Consider the following 21,552-nt stretch of genomic DNA (forward strand, 5'->3'; position numbering starts at 1 on the left):
TTTGCCCATTAAGATAGATCCATCCCTTCTTACTTGCGTCTGTGACTTGTGCTGGGATGTGTTCCTTTTGCTCATTTTCAGCCTTTACCCTAATGCCTCAGCCTCCAGTAACTTGGAGGGTAGTCAACAGGACCTATTTTCTATAAAGTGAGGTCTGTACTTCCTTCCTTTGGAGAGTCTTATATCCTTTTAGTCAAGAAACTTTAAATACAAAACTTTTAAATTCTATTTTCTTATCAAATTTGAATTTGAGTTCATTGAAAGGGCTGCTACCCCGTTAACAGAACTTCTCTAAGAGGAGCTATATGTCATTCACGGGAGTCAGGCTGGCCAAGAGAGCATAGGTCATTAGGGGCAGTCTCCTGTTTCCAGTCAGCTCACTAAATAAATCAATCAGTGAAGAGCTCTAAGTTATCATGTTAGGTTAGTCAGCTTTCCATTTATTGTGACAATATACCTGAGATAATCAACTTAAAGGAGAAAAGGTTTATATTTGACTCACAAATTTAGAGGCTTCTTTCCATCCTTAGTTGACCCTATTGGTTTGAGACCAAGTACATCCTGGTGGGAATGTGTGGCAGAAGAGTTGACTCTTCATCTCATGGTGGTGGAAAGCAAAAATAAAGAAAGATCCCCAATCACCTAACTTCCTCCCAATAAGCCCCACCTCCTTATGGTTCCAACACCTCCCAATAACGTCGAGCTGAGGACCAAGCCTCTAACACAAACCAGGCTCTCATCAATCTTATACTGCCCTTTATTGAGGTATTATGATATATCTGTAATTATTTAGGCAGATATGATCCTATGTCACTCTATCAGCATTTGAATTAGATACCATTGTACCCATTTGACAAATGGGGAAACAGGGCTTGAGAGAATAACTGTTCATAGTTGAAACATGATTTGAACTCGTGCATATCAACTCTCTGTAACAGGGTGCTAGAGGTTTTCTGGCGATCATATACTTTGGTTTTCAGCACTTATTATTAATTTTCTCTCTTAGTATACTGAGCCTCAGGACTGCCCTCTTTGAGTGTGGAGAGTAAGTGTAATATACAAAGTTCAAAACTATGATTTGGAGCCTCACTAGAGTTTGGATTCTACTGTCTATTCATAGCTGGTCCTTGAGCAAATTAGCCGACTTCATTGTGCCCTAATCCTACAAAATAGGGGCACCAAACTACCTACTTCAAGGTCTGATATAAAAATTAGTTCTGTTAGTGCTCAGCATTGTGTCTGTTGCCTATTGAAAGCCATGAAAGCATTTTTAAAAATAAAATGAGTGCCTAAGATGCCTGGAGTTTTCTTGTATGTTTTTAAAATATGAAGTAAAAGTTTTAGGTTGTAAATAGATATGTGTTTAATCCAAACATTGTACTTTTCTCCTGAAAAATGATCACTCCTTCTATTCTTTAATTTTCCCAGTAGTGGAAGATGGATGGGTGGGGCTGGTGCAGCAAGGAAATTTTAGAGTGGAAAGCAAGATTTTTGGGTTTGGACCTGGCTCTTGTGGCTAATCAGCTGGGTTATCTTCAGAAAAGCATTTCCCCACCGTGAGCTTCAATTTCCCAATCCTAGATGGAGAGCAAGAAAAGCAAACTGCATTGTTTCTAATACCATGTCAGGTTGTAGCCAATAATGATGTTTTTGAAACTCAACGTCACAAACTGAGATGGAAACTTTCACCACAGAGAGCCAAGAGTTTGGCACCAACTCTTCTCTCTCTCTCTCTCTCTCTCTCTCTCTCTCTCTCTCTCTCTCTCATTGTTATTGTAACAGGGATTTAATCCTGGGGCGCTTAACCACTGAACCATATCCCCATCCTTTTTTATTTTTTATTTTGAGTCATTGTCTTGTTAAGTTGCTGAGGGTGGCTTTGAACTTGCAATCCTCCTGCTAAGTCTCTGGAGCACCAGGATTACAGGAGTGGGCCACCACCACCAGTTGTCACCATCTCTTAAACTGGGGTTTCCCAAAGCCTGAGATGATCAATACAACTGCACATAACACTTGGGTGCCTGAATGGGGAGGATCATCCATTTCAGGTCTCTGTCAAACCTTCAGATTACATCAAAGAGAAAGTTTCCGTTTGGTGCTAATATGCCTTTAACACCTTTCTAACACGTGCTAATTTTCTATGTTTCAAAGTGAAAAAAGGCATGAGGGTTTGATCACTTAGCAGGCAACAGTATCTGACTAGAGTTTATTCATACTGTTTTCTTCAAATTTATTTTTATAGCTACCATTCTGCTGTAGGCATGCAATAGTGATTTTCAACGTAGAATTGCATTAAGAAAGTGTTGCTTCAATTTTTAATTTTTAAGTTAAATTTTAATTTTTAAATTTTTAACTATGGTGATTTGATTCAAAGAAAAGGCTGCATATAAGTGCAAATGAGATGTGAATATTTTCCTAAAGTTGGCGTTCCAATGCAGAAGTCTGGGAAACCCTGTCTTAAACAAGGATGCTGTGTGAGGATGCATGTCATTAAAAAAGCACAGCGGCTTTTGCCTGCCTCAGAGGAGAGCAGGGTTGTGCAATGCTCCATGGGCCTTGGACAAGTTGGTTTTATTTGCAAGCCTTCTGCATTAAGAGGCAGGGCTAAGTGTGAGTGCTTCTGATGGGTGCTGTCATGCTTAGCCTTTCTCTCTTGACCTTTGTCTCCTGCTAGATGAATTTAAGTCATTTATGAAGCGTCTCCCCAGCAACCACTTCCTGACCATCGGTAGTATCCACCAGCACTGGGGCAACGACTGGGACCTGCAGAACCGCTACAAGCTCCTGCAGAGTGCCACGGAGGCTCAGAGGCAAAAGATCCAGCGCACTGCCCGCAAGCTCTTCGGTCTCAGTGTACGCTGCCGCCACAACCCCAACCACCAGCTGCCTAGAGAGAGGTATGTGCTGCCACCACCTCGGCTCTGCAGGCACCAGTCGGTCCCCTGGTGTTTCTTAGATCATGTCCACTTACTACAGAGGGACATGCAATGGAGATGGTGCATCTGGGGTGGTAAGCAAGGCCCCGTACTGTTCAGATCAGCAAAGCCTTGTGACTGCCTCTGGCTTCTCACCTACTGGCTCTGGCCACAGTGGATTTCACCTGGGTTCCTGAACATTCAGTGGACTCTCCATATCAACAGGTTCTGCATCCACAAATTCTACTAAACCTGAATTGAAAATATTTGGGGGGAGGGGAAATTGCATCTGTACCACTGAGCATGTTAAGACTTCTGCTCTTGTCATTAGTCCCTAAACAATACAGTACCATGGCGATTTACATGGCATTTACATTGTATTATGAATTACCAGTAATCCAGAGATGATTGAAAGTATGCAGGAAGATATGCATAGGTTATATGAAAACATCACTCCCTTTTATATGGGCATTTGAGCATCCACAGATTTTGCTATCCATGGCAGTCCTAGAATCAGTCCCCCAGAGCTGCCAAAGGAAATTGCACCATGAGCTTCCAGCCTTGGGTTTCTTTCTGATCTGACTGAGGAAGAGAAGTAACACTAGCCCTAACAGCCATGTGGCCTTCTTCTGGTGGCTTAAAATGTAGTATCTACTTAACTTTAAAATTACTTGGCAAAGTAGACTTTAACATCCCCATCTTAATGGTAAATGTATTAGGTTAGCTGATGAGTCAGTCAACTCAACTTTTGAGGGCTTTTGACCAGAGCCTGGAGTGAAATGAGATAGATGGGGCACTTATAGACAGTCATTTAAGAAGGCCCTCACTGGCCAGGTCCCTGAGTGGGCCCTCACCTGACAGCATGTGCCTCCTTAAGAGTCTCACTGCCCCACTTGATCTCAGAGGCCCAGCCTGCCCTGAATGGACCCACTGTTCTGATGGATGGTGGGAAATAGAGACGGACAGGGTGCATGCCTTCCCAGAGTCAGGGCTTCCTTGTCCTCCCAGGCACAAACAGGAAAGGAACCAGGATGAAAATCTGGGTCCTTCAGACCATTCTTCCAGGGAATTTTTGGGCTTGCTGCTGGGAATTGTTTGTAGTGGTGACTCCAGGGTTTCTATGAGGACATTGCAGGACAGCAAGTAGTTAGGGTTGGCGGTTTACCACCGTAATTCATCTGGAACAGCTCTGCTTCTGTTCATTTCAGAGCTGAGAGTTTTGCTTTCAATTTATTTTAAAAAGAAATCCACTGGTTAAAAAAAAATGAGCCAAGTCAAACTCACTTTTCAGGCTCGGGCAGCCATAATTGTCTGTGTGTGTGTGTGTGTGTGTGTGTGTGTGTGTGTGTGTTACATATATAAATTTGTTGCCCTCTTGTACAGTCCAGGAAACTGAAGTTCAAAACTAGAAGAGAACAAATAATTGTTCCAAAGCTACAGTGTAAATTGGTGGTTCTCAAATAAGGGTGATTTTATCCCCTGGGGACTTTGGACATGCCTGAAGACATGCTTGATTTCTATAACAGGGAGTGGGTGCAGTTGTACAGGGAGTTCTCCAGAACAAAGAAGTAGCTAGCTTCAAAGGACAGTGATGATGAGTTTAGTAAACCTCATGTGAAGGGAAGAGACAGGATGCCACCTACATCTTATCCCTTCAACACTTGCTCTGCTGGCACTCAGGATTTAACCCCCTCTGGGTTCTTTTAGGTAGACCCTCCAACCTAACCATCCTGTCCGTGCACCTAGTTTCTTTCATCCCCCATGAAGTCTTTTACAATTGCATCAGACCATACAGAAGGCTTCTTCTTCTAAGCTTCCATTTATGTAAAACCACTTTTCTTGGTGCATTTTCCTCTCTTTTTCCCTTTATGAAATGGACTCTCTATTTCCTTGAATGAACTCATTTCTGATTTCTTCAATCCATCCAACTCTGAGCCCATTGGCTTTGTACCTCGTTTGCAGTAATTATTTTGTGAATCAAGTAGATTTTGTCTGCCAGTCTCTTACTTGTTAGAGTGCTGCTGGACCTGGGACCTGGGACTAATACTTGCAAAATGGCTTCCTTGTCACATGCAGTAGATGCCACCACTGCCACCACGAATATGTTTCTGAAGCAGCCTTCTCTTAGATCCATCAGTTATCTGCCACATGACCAGCATGAGGCACTGTGGGGACCCAGAAATGAATGCAGTGTGGTGTGTGAAGGGTTCTGTTGGTCATCAGGAGAACGTCCCTCTCTATGTTTCAGTCCATAAGAGCTGACATAACTATACAGCATAGACTGTGTGGCTTAAAGAGCAGAAGTTTATCTTATCACAATTTTGACAGCCAGAACTCTGAGAGCAAGGTATCGGCAAGTTGATTTCTTCTGAGGCCTTTCTCTTTGGCTTGCGGATGTCAGTCTTCTTCCTGGGTTGTCATATGGTCTTCCCGCTGAATACATCTGGGTCCTAATCTCCCTAAAAGGACACTAGTCATATTGGATTAGGACTCAACCCTTTTAATTTCATTTACTACTTTAAAAACTCTGTCTCCAAATGTGGTCATGTTTTGAATTACTGGGAGTTCAACATTGGAACTGGGGAGGGGTGGTAATGCAGTCTATAACACCCTGTAGGGTAGATTGGGGTTGAATCCCTAGGTCAAGAAACTGTGCATCCTAAGGACTGATCATGCTGGATGCAAATCTTGTAGAGGAGAGACACACTGAGCTATTACAGGCTTCAAACAGGTGCATCTGTCTTTTGTTAATTGTCCCCTCAGAGAAGGGAATGCAGGGTCTAAGTCCAAAGGTACTGAGCAGGTACTTATGTTAATAAAAAAAGAAGAATCTCCAGAGCTTGGCATCACTGAGCATGCCAGCTATGGAGAAGACTCAGGAAAATTCCTGAAGGAGAGTACCTGGACAGGCATTAGAAGGGACAGAATGGGGTACCGGGAAAAACACCCAGGCAGAGTCATGGAGCCCCATTTTGAGATTATGCTCTACCATTAGTGAGCTGTGTGACCCTTGACTCTTCTGAGCACAGGTGCCCACTTTTGTGAATAAGTCTCTGCTCCTCCTGTGCAAGTTGTCGGGTGTGGATAGCAAGAAATGTGCGGTGACCTCTGGGAACTTTAAAGAAAGAACTCTCAGTGACGCCCTCATTCTCCTGAGAGGAGAAAGCTTGCCCCAAACCTCACATCCTCCCTGCATTCACCTGGAAAGCAGGCCTAGAATGCCACCCCAGGAAAGTCACTCAATTATATTCATTTAAAGAGCATTGAATGTGCTGCTATGGGAGTGGGAACACACGGAAACTGGGCTCTGAAGGCTTCCCAGGACAGCTGAACTTCCTTGGCCTGGCTGTGGGCTGCTTCCTGACATCTGAATCTGAGGCTCTAATGAGCATTTCTCACACGACAGGGCACCTGTCTGCCATGGAGCAGTGTCAGACAGAGGTGCTAACACTGGGAACCTTGGACCACCTCTAGCTGAGCGAGTTTGTATTTGCAAATGAACTGATTGCTCAGCTCCAATTTGTCTGCTTGTTGAACTCTGTAGGAGACAGAGTGCTCTGAGCAGGTGCCATTACTGCAACAGGTGCCAAGGAGATTTTTACTTGTGTCACAGAGGGGTGGCATTTGCAGCAGGATGGGAGAAGGAAGGAGTAGAGGGCATTAGCTGCACATTGATGGGTAGAAATCCTGCCTGCATCCTGTCACTTACCAGCCATAGGGCTTTATGTAAGTGCCTGTACCTCATTTGCTAAACCGGATAATGACTTGCCTTCAGGTTAGTATGAGGATTAAGATTTTAAAAATTAAAGATCCTAGTAAAGTACCTGACACAGTGAAAAGGGAAGAAGAAAGAGAGAGAGAAAAGAAGAGGGAAAGGTGAATTTTAGTATATATGTTCTAAATGCCAAGCATTTTACATGAATTAAACAAGTCCTTTCTCTTACTATAGCCTTATTAATGAGGTGCTTTTGCCATTTTTTCCACTATATATGGTTGATCAAAAGCCTAGCCCAGGTGGAATATCTGCATGCTGGGAGATGTAACTCATTGCAGGGGCTGGGGCTGGGGAGTTCTTTTTTTTTTCTTTTTCTTTTCTTTTTTGAGATTAAATACTATAGGAGAAACTGAGTACATTGGATATGGAGATGACTATACCAGATAGAGGGCAACTAAGATAAATAATACTATCACAAACCAATGCCAATAGCAACTGTTTTTACAGGTAATTGAGCTGGCTGGGTGTCAAGATTTTGGAGTTGGACTGCAAGATTTCATAGCCCAGCTCTGTCACCTTACATTGTTATTCTGGGAGAAGTCACTAACATCCTTGAGTCCCCATTTCCTCATCTGTAAAATGGGGCTGATAATAGTGCCCATGTCATAGGGTTGTACTGAGGATTAAATATCCACACCTACATCAAGTGCTCCCAATGGTGGCTGGCACGTGGAAACACTCAGTACATGATAGCTACTTCTCACTGTTTCTTATCCACACACTGACATTTGCATATAAATTTCTGATCACAGGGACTGACTGTTAAGGATAATGGCATATATATATATTTTTTTCACCACTATCACCATGAACTAGATACTCTTGGACCCATTTTATAGAAGAAGGAACTGATAGGCGGAGATGTAATTAGCTTATCCAGGGTCACACAGGATCAGACTGATCTTGCTGATTTTGCCGGTGGACTTCTTGTCAAGATCCCTGTGCAGAGAAGCAAGAGCTCCTGTTTTCTAAACAGTGTGCAGCTGCAAAGAGAGGTTCTGTGCTGTGATTGGGGCCTCTGGTGTGAGTGTGTGCTGAGGCCAAAGGTTGGGCAGGTGTGAACTAGGATTGAAGGAGTGTGATGTGCTGAGATTCAGGAAACAGGTCTGGGATGAGCTTGATTCACCTGCAATTGCAAAGCCTTGAATCAAGTTCAATCCAAGCAGATTCCTAAGTGGACACATTTCCTGGAGGCCACAAGAACAGGCCTGGCTCATTGCAGGCCAACTGAACACACAATTCCTGAGCATTTACTATGGGCTAGGCTTTAGATGCACTATGATAAGTGAGACCTCTCCCACCGCAAGGCCCAGTGCTTGCTGAGATGAAAGTAATAAAACTAATTCCAGACTAACCCTGCTGATGCAGGATTAAACACTCAACCAAATTTTTATGGGGTTCCCATCTTGTGTGAGGTTTCACTTGAGGTTCTGGAGACACTATGATGGACTTCTGTTATCTTACAGGGGAGGTGGCCCTCATGTCAGGGCATACTACTGTTGTTTGACATGTCAAGGGAAGATGAGGACCCACAAGGAAGCTTCTGTGTATTGTCTCACCACCAGGAAATCCTTGAGTTGTGTAGAGTTAAAAAGAGAGAAAGAGAAGAGATAGACTTTGGGTTTTCTCTCTGCCATTACTGGACACTGAGACTTTGTAGCCTTGTTTTCCTCAGTTGTATAATAGACATAGTCATTTCTGCCTACTGCCTCAGAGGGCCACTTTTGGGCTAACCAGAGATGTGAGTAGCCTTGTGAAATCTAAGTGCCATACAGAAGGGGGCTATGCAAGCAAGGTGAACTTGAAACCGCACCCATAGGGAGAAGAATGAGGATAAATTCAGGTCCAAGAGAACATTTAATAATTAACATTTCCAAAGCCTTCACCGTGCACCAGGCACTATCCTGAGTTTCACTTCATCTAACCATTGGAACAATTCTGTGAGGTAGCACTGATTCACCCCACTTTATGAGTGAGGAAATTAAAGCACAGAGATTTAAATGACTTGCTAAAGATTATGCATCAGGCAGGAGGTAGGAGTCAAACTTAGGAAGGATGAGTTCCTGTTCCTTCTACCCTATTCTACCTGTCCTGGGGTTCCATGATCCACGGTGTTCAGGTGGCAAGTACCAAGACTGAAAATTGCATCCTGATCTCAGAAATCACCTCTTATTACAAAAGGGAGAAGAAGGGAAGGAGGAAGGATGGAAGAATGGAGTGAAGAAGGGAAGAAGAAAAGAGGGAGAGAGAGAAAGTAGAAAAGAAAGAAGGTACAAAGGGAGAAAGAAAAGAGGCACAAAATAATGTTGGGAAATGCTGAATTCTGCTGGCTTTGGTGCAATACCACAAATGGCTACTGACCACCTGGTCTCCCAGCCCTGAGCCAGTTGCTCAAAGGCATTTAATGATACAAGCCAACAGTGATTTTGTCCTCAAAACATCATTGTCTAGCCTCTGGATGTGTTGAAAAGGACATTGTTTGGGAAGCCAGGGACCTGAATTCAAGTCACCCCTGCAAGGGTGGCGTATAGTTGATGGTGAACCATTGTTGCTCTCTTTTAAATAGAACAGCTCTTCAGCTGTTTTCTCTATGGGAATTCTGAATTAAAACTCATTTGGGAAAATAAAGTGATTTTTTTTTCCCTAAAACAATTTGAAGACAATGGAGCTTAATTATCTCAGAGGTCCTTTCCAACGCTAGGAGAAATAACACTCACAGAGAAGGAGAGAATAATAGTTCAATTGAGAAATATTGGGAGAAGGTCAGTAATTGAAACTTTGAGCAGCGTTGCTTTCAGAAGATGCTAATTAGTCAATTTTAATGAGTTGCTTAGAGTTCAAACTAAGATCTTCTTTTGCCTGAAATTACAACAGCCTCTTAAGTAAGTCTCCCAGAATCTACTCTGATCACTTCCCAATTTATGTTCCAAGAGGGTCTCAGAATTATTACTTAACAAGCAAATCCAATCTTGTCCTGTTCTTGCTTTAAACTTTTTGGTGACTGCTCATTTGCTTTTAGTAGAAAAAATCAGAATCTTAAGGTGACCTACAGATCTGCCATTACCTGCCTACCTGCACCTCTTACATCATGTTTCACACCTGTTCTTGGCTGGTCAGCTAGAGCCCCACACTGGGCTTTCTCTTCACCAAATGTACACTGCCCACACCCACCCCAAGGCCACTATGCAGGCTGCTCCTGGGATATGCCTTCCTCCTTCTATTACTTTCTCTTTCATTTGAAGTAGTAGCTTCTGCCCTTCCTTTAGATCTCACCTCCAATGTTCCTTTCTCAGTAACAGTTTCACTCCATTGAAGGGCTTTCTCAGGACCTCGTTCATATGCTTTCTTGGCATTCCAACTTCCCAACTGTATTGCAAATCTCAGTTTACCATTATACCTTTGTTTATCAGTGTCTGTCTCTCCCATGAAACATACCTCATAATTTCCCAGCGCGGTACCCAGCACACAGAAAACTTTGTGTAAGGGATGGAGAAATAGATTATTTTGTACTGAGATGGTGTCCCCAAAGTCATGTTGAGAATTGAGTCTATAAGCCTATAAATAATAAGCATATAAATAATCTGGGGATTTTTTTTTACATATGTTGAATATGTTTAAATTGTCTTCTTCATTCACCAATGGAAAAAAACTAAGAACAAGGGAGTGAAATGACTTGTCCAAGTTCACTGGGAAATTTTTGAGGAGACCATGACTGAAATTCAGGGCATCAGACTAACAGTTCAGGAACTTGGTAAAATGGAAACCATAAATGGAGATTTCAGCTGATCCAGCTCCAAATCCCACTAGTATCTCTTGTGAATCCTATTATGTTGGGAAATGTTCCTCATTGGGGAAAAGAAAATTTTAAAACAGGATCAAAACAAACACTTCTAAGAGCTCATTCATTTCAGTAAATTGAAGCAAAATTCATACTAGGTTTGTTTAATGTCGAAGTGATTTGAAGTTTCTTTCTTGAATTCTACTGATTTTTTAAGAGATTATAGTATGGCGAGGCAAAGCACATTCATGAAAGATTAACTCAATGGCAGTCAGTATAATTATTTGCCTTTTCCAATGACTCTTGGTCTTTGGTTTATTTTTACTTCTCAAATTCACACGGCCTTGACCTGGTGGTCCAGGATGCAGCCAAGCACAATGTAATTATGTATTGTCGAGATGGAAATTTCTTGGAGGCATCCACTTCAGGCTCCAATCTTGGGGCCATAACTTCTGAACCCATGTCAGCTGTTAACATATTCCCCCATCCATCCAGTGTTTAATTGGTTTCTATACAAAGATTCTGGCTACCAGGATAATCATTATCACTAATCAGATGACCCTCAATCTCCACAATGGTTTCCATTCTTCTTTCTGAACTGTATACAGGTTGCCTCCGGATTGAATCTTCATATTTTCTTGTAGCGGGACAAAATGATGTGGCTTCGTACACTTTACTGCACCCAAGTCAGTTTCGACTTATCAGACTGACTGTTCTGGCCTTGCCACTTATTAGGTGTGTAACTTCCACAAGCCTTTAAACCTACCAGAGCACTCTGTTTCCTCATCTTCATGGGCAGGATAAGAACAGCGACCCTATGGAGTTGGTGGTCATAATCCAGCACAGTAATAGGCTCTGGGGATTTTATGATGATACTGTTTCTGTTTCCAAAAAAAGTAGGTGTTTTTGTTGTATGAGACAATGCACGATCTTACCAAAATTAAACCGTATAGTAGAACTTCAGTAGAACTTTCTTACAACTCTTAAGTCTGACAGGGCAGGTGTGTGACTACCAATTCCATGTCCATGTCAACCAGGCCCAGTATGAAGATATCCAAACTTCAGTTTCCTGGTTGGTATGATGGAGTTAATGGGAGTACCTAACCTAGGAGAGTCAGTAATAGTACTTATATCACATATGCCTCCACATATGCCGCCTTTAGCACATAGTCAAAATTCAAAGAACAAGGCTTCTTCTCAGACAAACTTGGAGACCCAAAGTTTGTCAGTGAGTAGAAAAACTGAAATTGAAGGAGGGATATATATATCAGCCATACGTGCTACACATAAATAAACCATTTTGTTTTAACTTACATTGTATAAGTGTGAATTCCTTAGTGATATTTTGAAAGTAGAACTAAAAACTCTTTTGGAAGTGTTGGTGTATTCTGATTGCATTCTACCGACTTTCTTGTATAAACTTACACTCATAGTCATATAATATTTCCCACTTTAGCTTATACAAAGTAAAGCAACAGTTTAGACTCTTTAGAAACAATTTCAATATTTCTAGATTTTTATAATCTCTCCCAATCTTTCTCAGTTACTTCTCCTTTATTTAAATTGATGACCATTTTTGTTAGTAACTGATCTTTATAGAATTTTCCAACAGAATTCAAATGAATTTTCACCTAGAAGAGCAGCTCACACGTCACTGATTTATTCTACTCTTAATTTCATGATATACTTATAGCAGATACTGTTACTGAGAAATGAAGTTCCACTGATCACTTCCACTATAATCACCAGACAGAGGTTGGTAAAGAAAAAAGGTTATTGAAAACCAGCTTGAGGAAGACAGAGGAGACCTCTTCTGTCTCACCTCTTCATCTGCAGGGGACTCAGGAGCATGAATGTCCTTTATAAGAGGAGACAGGGTATAGTGGGACAAAAGACAGGAAAAACACACACACACACACACACACACACACACAGATTCAGCTGGACTGAGCTCCTCAGAAACACATCAAGGCCTTTGTTTCTCTGGGGTCTTCCTGAGGCAGGGGGCAGCCCCTACCCTCCATTCTCAGAAGAGGAAACTCTAGGCACCAGAAAATAGTTCTCAGATAGTTTTAAAATATAAATTTGAAAACAAAGTTCCTTTTAACCTTAAAGGGACTCTGTTCCAATACAACTGGCATAAACAGGTTCAGGAACAAAGAAAAATTTAGTAAGTTTGTCTGTAATTGGTGGGAACAGAAATGTGTGGGATCTAAAGAGCACACCAGCCAAGAGCACTCAGTATGTCACGGGCAATGATAAATATGGCATATTTATCTGATGGAAGGGGGATTGTCCGTTTCCTGGCAATCACTCACATAAAGGTCAGTTACAAGAGCTTGTCCTGCTGAAGACTGAAGCTCTTATTCTTGGTAACCTGCCCCTGTGAGTGAAGCAAATTGTTCCAGGTCATGCAGCAAGAAAAAAAAAAGATAAAAATTGTGGACACATATTGACCATTTATTATGCACCAGATACAGTATTAAATGCCTTACATGAATTAACTCATTTAATCTCTACAATAATCCTATAAAATAGGTACTATTATGGTTCCCATATTATAGGGTTTGAGTAACAATAAAGATAAATCCTACAAGAGAAGGAAACACATTCTAGTTATGGAGATTGGAGAATCTGCTCCCTCTTTGCCAGGATTACACAATTTATTCATCCTTTGAATTTCAGATTATCCCCTGTTATCTGAGGAATGCTTGGGCTGATATCATGAAGCAGATGCTAATGCCCTACTGTGTATCTTTGCTGCATCTTGCATTTCATTTTTTCACCCTAACACTTTGCCAAATTTACAATGGTGTGTTCCATCCCAGACTTCTTTTACTTAGCCACAGATTCTATAAGGGTGGAGACTCTGGTGTTTGTTTTGAGCTGACCAGTGAGTGCATCCTGGTGACAGGTAACAGATCTGGCACATAAGGATGCAGTGTGTGCTGAAATGAAGTGAGGGAGCATTTGAGATGGGCGTTGAGTGATCGTGGTGCTTTGACCTTGCAGGGAAGTGGATGGCTTTCTATTTAAGAAAACAATATATACTTATGAAGAATTGAACACGGGATTAATTCATCCAGAAATGGGAAACTAGAAGTCAGGGAGACTATCTGCATCACGATTAATTAAGTGCATGGGCTCTGGAACCAGTGTGGTGTTAGATCCTGATGAGTACTGTGATTAGTGTCTTCATCTCTAAAATGAGGATAATGACCTTAAAATGAGAATAATGACAGTATCTTCTCCACACAGTCCTGGTGAAGATTTCCCAAGATATATATCTGATGTACCCCAGCATATTATAAATGGTTAATAAACATTAGTGGTTCATGTCATTTGTTCTTACTGTTATGAGTAAATCCAGACTGGGGATGTTGGGATGAAATTACAGAGAGGTTTAATACCTGGATGTCTTAATTATAATGTTATCCCTTAAAGAGGGATTGAGCATCTAGATGACTTAATCTTATCATCTAGATGATAGGAAGCCATTGGAAAGGAGAAATAGAAGGGATGCTTTGGTTTCCTAAGCATTCTCTGGAAGCCATTTGAAAGATAAACTAGAGAACTGGTGGACTTTTCTCCCTGAATATAAGGGGTTCAGTGTTCCTCCCCTGTGTTGATATGAGCATCAGCACTGATCAAGCTTCAGTGGAACCCCAATGACTGCCAGAAGGCTGGTCCCCATGCCCAAAGCTTCTGATTCAGTGGTTGGGAGATGGGTCTTATGTCCAGGTGATACTGATGTTGCTCATCTTGGGACCACACAAACATTAGATGTGCGCTCCCCTCACTACACAAATGTACTCTTACCTTAATGTATGTTTGGTAGAAACCAAATAAAACTGAATTCCCCTAAGTGAATCCTACAAGATGAGAGGAAGAGGAGAAACCAAGTGGTGCCTGTTGTTGAATAAGTTAAAATATTTTTTCAAATAGTTTCGTTGTAGATGGACGCACAATACCTTTTATTTAATTTATTCCTATGTGGTGCCGAGGATCAAACCCAGTGCCTCACACATGCTAGGCACATGCTCTACCACTGAGCCACAACCCCAGCCCAAAGTTAAAATGTTTTATTAAAAAAATAAATAAACTAGAGAAGGGGTCAAGTTTGCACATTTCCAAACTTACTTGGCCAGGAGTTCTTAAAATTTTCAAGGGATTATGTTCCTCAGAATACAGGCTTGTAAGCAAGTGATTGACACCAAGGGAAGAGGTAAGGATCCAGACTGTGTGGTGTCATGCACAACTGGCAATTTCCCTTCCTGTTGATAAAGATCCCGGGTCCTCCAGACAGTCTTCTTCCAGTGGAGCTTCCAACACCTTCTGCCTAAGCAGCTGTTAATGGCTTTGTGTCCCTGCAGGTAGCTTCCCTGTTGAGAAGTGGCTTGACTGCTAACCAGCAGTTGCCAAAGTAGCAGCAGGAAGGTGCTCCATTTTCTGGCATAATTGGGAAATAAATTTACCCTATTTGGCTTAGGGACATTCCTAATCTTGAAAAGTAAACGATTCCCAAGACAAATACCTTAAATGTAGGTTATTTTCAAGTTCTACCCTGCAGATCTTATCTGATCCTTGTTATAACCCCTGGAGAGCAAGAACAGAGTTTGGTTTCCCTATTTACAGATGAGAAAACTGACTCACAGAAATTAATAATATGCTTGAGGTTATGAAATAATATTCTGTTTTTTGATGACTTCCTACATAGACATAGTCCTCTTGTCAAAATATTTACAATAATATTTGTACTGAATCTTCACTCATTAATTTCTTCCTTCATTCAGTAGATATGTAGTGAGTACCTACTAAGTTTCAGACATTATAGGCTTTATACAAGGGGTAGTGTTAGGGTGGAGAACAAAACAAGAGAGCTTGAAATCTAGCAGACATAATAAAACTCACTGAGGACTGGTCCTCACTCACACTTTACAATATCAATCAGTTTTGGAAGGCGAGATGACCAAACACTATGAAATTGTGTGTCATACATGGAAGGGAACCTTAAAGATCCTCTTCTCAATTACCATCATGTTATTAAAACAGAGAGGAGAAATGTACTGCCTGGAGTAACTGTATTAGTTTTATATTGTTGTGTAATAAACCACCATACTTTTAGAGTTCAAAACAACAGAGGTTGATTATCCAAGTTCCCATGGGTAGGAGTCTGGCTCTGTTATAGCCAGACTGTCTGCTTATGGCTCACAGGCTGAAATCAAGTTGTTGGCCAGACTAGGCTCTTCCCTGTATGCTGTAGAGAAGAATGAGTATCAAGCTTCTGCAGGTATTTAGTAGAATTCAGCTTTGAAGTTGTAGGACTGGCTTAATTTCCTTGCTGTTGGTTGACCAAAATTCATTCTGTGCTGCTAGAGGTCATTCTCCAGTCATTGCATATGGCTTCTCCATCTTCAAAGGAATAAAGAAATAGCCTGCCTTTCTCATGCTTCAGACATCTCTGAGTACTTCTGTCAACAACCAGAGATCATTCTCAGCTTCTTAAAGACTCATCTGATTAGATCAGGTTCACCCTAATCTACATTCTCTCATTAGATCAATGGCACTGTATAAAAATTACACGACCACTGGAGTGGTATCTTGTCATAATGTCATGCTCTGGGGATTAGATCCTAGCATCCTGGAAAGGGAGAAGGCATTTTAAAATCCTCCCTAGAATCGGAGCATGGCTTGGTCATTATAAAGCAGGAAAGGGAAATCCTGAGTTCTTTTGGGGACGCAAGGTGCATAGTGTTCTGAATATCTATTGATCTATAACAGATTGATCTACATTGAGGGGCTTAAAACACCAATTGCTATACATGTTCATGATCTATGAGTCAGAAGGTCATTCTGGGATCGGCTGGGCAGTTCTCTTCCACATGTAGTGGACTGGAGTTACTCACCGGTGTTCAGCTAGGATGGAGGCTCCAGGGAGGCTTTATTGACATGTCAGTGCCTTACAGAGGTGGTCAGAAGGCTGGATGCCCCTGGAGGCTCTCCCTCTCTGGGTCTCCACTTGGTCCTCCAACATGGTGGCCATATTGCTAGAAGGACTCTCCGCGCTCCAAGAGGGAGTTTTCCAAGGACAGGCTGTAGAAGCTGCTGCTCCCTTCGGGTCTCTGTCCATAAACTGGTGGGTTTCTGCTGACTTATTGTATTGGTTAAAGCAATGACAGAATTTGTCCAGATTCAAGGAGAAGGTACATAGATTTCCTGTCACTGTGGGAGAAATATCAAAGCATCTGACACATATAAGCAGGTTTTAATTTGTTTATTTTTCCAGGGTGGCACATTTTAGTACAGAAAAGAACACACTTTTCAGAGATCTTGTAAAGAAATGTTTTGTAATGCAAAGCTGCCCTTTAGAAACTTTGTCAACCAAGATTTTTTTTTTTTTAGTGGATTTATTTTAAAGTTTAAACCCCTTGCTGGATGCTGCTCCTCAGGTGCATGTTTTCTTGTTTGTGTCATTGTATTGTTGTTGGCTGTTTTTCATGGAATATGGTCACAGGGGGACCATTTACCATAAGTTACTATCATTATATTATTTGTCGGGTATATGTATAGTGTACGTAGTGGAAGAGGAAAGGAAGATATACTTTCAATTACTAAGTATTTCAATTATGGAATAATCCCAAATATTCATTCTAGAACTGGGGCAGGGTACCACAGAAAACAACCCACTGTGCCTGCCGTGAGAAGAGCCTGAGCTAAAACTCCATTGATCAGTGACCACCAGCCTTACTCTGACCAGTAGACCACAGTGACATTTTGCACCTTCTGAAATTAGTGTCAGTTCAGAGTCAGCATGAAGTCATCTTCTGAAAGTGAACTATTTCCTTTCCCCAGTGCACAGTCCCCTGGGTAAAATTTTTAGGTCCCTTTGGAGAAGGCTGAGAGAAGGATTAGCAGTGTCATTCTTGGAAAGGTTCAGGATCCATCCTTAAGGCTAAGATTTTGGTGCCTGGCTTGTGGGTACAACTCCTGTGCCCATCATGGTGGTCACTGAATGTCTCAAGACTCAATTTGCACGGCATGGACCAGGCCTTGCCTCAGCATCATTCAGCTTTGGGATTCTGATATTATACTACCACAAACCACTCTAAGGCTACTTCCCCCAGAGGTTACTTTGCTAGACCCTGACTGGTATGTGTGTGTGAGAGAGAGGGGAAGAGAGAGAGAGAGATTTGGAGGGGGCAGTAGTGGCACAGATCCACGAATAAAGCCAGGCTATTCCAGGACAGCTGTCAGTCACCAGAGCCAACAAATATCTTCCCGATTGTGTGACAGTGAAACTAAAAATATCTTCAGCATTTTTTTTCTCTTTATAGTGTAAAAAAAAAAAAAAAAAACCGTGAAGCCCAACACCGTGGTATCCCAAAGGGGTGGAGTATGGATGAGGGGCAGGGAGCTGAGGGCTGGTGGCAGAGCACTACATGAGGTCTGTTTAGGCCAGCACTGGTAGGGATGAATCCATTCCATCCATGTCTGTCATTCTGCATTTGTAGCGAGTAGTTGACTCACTTTGACAACCTAAGGCAAGAAAATACGCATCTCCAATTCCTTTTATTGTTTTTTTAGTATTTTTTTTTAAATTTTCCTCAGGCTTGGAAGTAGCTTTCTATTTGGAAGAGAATCTGGCGGCTCAGAGGATTGCATCAGAAATAGAACTAAGTTCTTACAATTTTGTGGGGAGCTCTTTTTTATTCTACTCCAGAGGCACCTCATGACTCTTTCTCCCACCTCCGTCCGTCCTTTCAATTCATCCAACAACCTCACACTTGTACAAGTTATAATCTGCTGACGTGACAAGTCACTGGTGACCATCAGGACCACACTTCTCCTGTCTGAGCCTCAGTTTTTCATATGACAGTGTGATTCATGATATCCTTTTAACCCAGCCTAAGACACAGAAGATCATTGGAGCTAGACAACAAACAAAAGGACTTTAGAAACTTTGAAAGTGGTATAAAAATATCACGTGTTGTTGCCTTAACATTATTCTTATTGTTTTAAAGGATTTGTGTAGTTAAGTGTCTCATGGAAGTATTGCATATTTAGAGAAACAGTCAGTGCATATAGCAAGGTGAATCGTACAAACTGAATCCACATGTGCAAACAGCACCTGGATCAAGAAACAGGGCCTTCTACCAATAGAAAGGAAAGAAGGAAGAAAGGGACGGAGAGAGCCATGGAGGGAAGAAGGAAGGAAGGGGCTGTCTCTGCACTGAAGCTCTCCATGTCCTCTTAGCCTAGGGCCTGGTCGCCTTCTCTCTGCGGGAGGGGCTCTGCTCACTGCTGTATCCACCTTAGGTCAATTTTGCCTTTTAAAAATGCAGCATGGACACTTTGTGTCTGGCTCTTCCGCCTTTTCATTCCTCAGTGCTGTCCCTCCATGTTGTCTCAAGGAGCTGTGGCCCACTCCTCCTCCAGTGTACCCCGTAGGGTGTGTAGACCCTATTCCACTGCTGATGGCCATTTCCCTAGTCTCCAGCTGGAGACTCTCACAGTACTGCTTCAATTGAACTCATGTCTCTTGGCAGCCTTAGGTACACATTGTGCTGGGTACTACTATAGGGGGAATTGCTGAGACGTAGAGTTATCTACATACTCAACTTCCTTGATGCCTTAGTAGATACTTGCAGTTTCCCAAAATTGCTGAACCAAGTAGCATAATCGAGTTTTGTTTGCTCTACATCTTTGCCAATATTTGGCATTTTCCATCATTTTTATTTTATCTTTTAATTTTATTTTAGCCATCCTGATGCAACGATATCTCATTGCACTTTTATTATGCATTGTCCTGATGATGAATGAAGTTGGGTTTCATGTGCTTATTGGCCTGTTGAATATCCATTTTTATTATGATGTGACTGCTCCTACCATTTGCTTATGTTCCCTTTATGCTAATGACTTTCTTACTGATTTGTAGTACTTTATGTAATGTCTTATTCTGTTTAAATGGCTAAAACCAAAGGCTTTAGGCTGGGTGTCTTATAAGCAATGGATTTTTTTTTCTTGCTGTTCTGGAAGCTCAGAAGTCCAAGAATGAGGCATTGACAAATTTGGTGTTTGGCAAAGGATTTTGGATTCTCTATGTAGCCAAAGCCTCAAGGACAAGATGAGATGAGGTCTCCACCCTATAATCTAATGATCCCCCAAAGGCAACACATCCTAACACCATCACCCTTGGGATTAGGATTTCAACCTCTGAATTTGGGGACCACAATCTGACCACAGCATATATTATGGATCCAATCTTTCATTGGCTAGAGATATTGCAAATATACTCTCTCATTGAAAATTAGCTTCTTCCTCTGTTTAAGTGTCTTAAATAACTCTTTCCCTACTCTGACATCATGCATAGATTTCCCCTGTGTTTTCTTCTGTGTTCTTTGGTGGTTGTTATTGTTTCACATACATCTGCAATCCATCTGTTTTGATTCTGGTGTCCAGAAGAGGTTAAGTATAAAAATTCTTTTTTGTTTAACATTGATATTCAACTGATCTAGTGGCATTTGTTGAGTTCTTCCTCCCTTGTATTTTTACACCTATAATAACTGATTTCAAGGGGACCATTTGTCTGTAAGTTCCAGAGGAGCACAGTAGATTTTTTTCATGAGAGACAGTATGCACCTACTGTATGTCAGAAGCTCTATATATCATATCTTACCCGAGCCTGGAATATCCTTGAATGGGGTGAGTTATCATTCAAATCTGTAGTTGAAACAACAGAAGCTTGGAAAAGACAAGCATTTAGTTCAAGGTTAAATAATAAGTAAAAGCGCTCAGATTCAAGACATTTTTGTTTTTCCCCCTGACTCCAAAGCCCACATGTAGCACTTTCTTGTGCAAGCATCACGGAGACAGCATTCATTAGAACTATGGAGAGTGAACAGCCAGGGAGACGAGGATGTTATGCTATAATCAACTTGGCTGTTCTAGTTACCAACAGAAATATTTTTACCTGAGTCACTGATAAAACATGGCTGCTCCTTGCCTTCCGTAATGATGATGGCTAATGGTCAGTCAGAGCTTCCTTGCACTGGAAACCTCCCAGGAGTTTTGCATATTCAATTCTGCTTCTTAAGACAAGGTGCAAAGTAGGTTATTACCTTCCTCATTTGATGGACGAGAGAAATGAGTCAAAGAGGACAGGGGAGTTATTCAAGGTCAGATAGCAAGGTCAAATAGCCAAGGTTAAACAGTGCTAGAGCGGGCCCCTGCACTTACATACTCCCACATCCTAGAAGCCCCTCCTTTCTTTGGGATCCTTTTGTTTGGAATCTTTCCTGGTCCCGCCAGTAGCCCTGGAAGGATGAACAAGCTCTCCACCTGGGAGCACCCAGCTGCTTCCAGTACTGCCCTCATCCCAGAGGCTTCCGCTCTGTCCCTCACTTGTCCTCAGGGTGACCATGCCCCAAAGCAAAGCACTGCATTTGAATATGCAGCTGATGTCGCCTGTCACCTCCTTCCAGACACAGAACTGTGTAATTGCAAAAATCGTTTCATAATCCTCCCCAATTAAGCTCCTGACAACCTAATTTTAAAGACCCCACTGGATTTTCACGTGGCTGCTCTCCTCCATCCTCCTTCCTCTCTTCACCCCTGCCCTCCACGAGGAAGACCTCTTGCCTTCTCTCTATAGCTCCAAACTAGAAAATATCCTCAGCGAGGCAAGAGGCCATCAAGATACCTCATTTTGGTCTTTTCTTCCTAGTGGTTCTGAGCCACTTGATGAGGCTCCGATAGCATGTGAAGAACTGGGGGAAGAAGGGGACATGGGCTATTAAGGCAATGATAGAAATTCAGATAGGCAAATGACTAATGGCTAGCTGCTTATCAGGGAAAGTGATGAACAGACTGGGTCTGATGGCCAGTTATAATTCATACTAGCACATCCATAAACCCCCTTCCAGCTAAGCCCCAAGCACCATGGCACCATTGACATATTCATCCTGTAGGAGCACCATTCCTTACACACACACACACACACACACACACACACCACCCTCGGCTCAAGAAAAGAACAAAGCAGCCTCAGAAACCTAAACACAAGGATGCGTCTCCCCAGTTTCGTC

General features: G+C 42.0%; 1 protein-coding gene across 1 annotated transcript in view; it reads left to right on the forward strand.

Annotated features, from left to right (window-relative positions):
- Positions 1-21,552, forward strand: part of Brinp1 (BMP/retinoic acid inducible neural specific 1) — a 119,818-nt gene that overhangs the window by 91,836 nt on the left and 6,430 nt on the right. Inside the window, exon 6 of the mRNA XM_076843157.2 lies at positions 2,675-2,897. Within this exon, the coding sequence (XP_076699272.1) occupies positions 2,675-2,897 (223 nt within the window). The remainder of the gene's footprint in view (positions 1-2,674; positions 2,898-21,552) is intronic.

Source organism: Callospermophilus lateralis, chromosome 2 (assembly GCF_048772815.1).
Source record: "Callospermophilus lateralis isolate mCalLat2 chromosome 2, mCalLat2.hap1, whole genome shotgun sequence".
Classification (NCBI taxonomy): Eukaryota; Metazoa; Chordata; class Mammalia; order Rodentia; family Sciuridae; genus Callospermophilus; species Callospermophilus lateralis.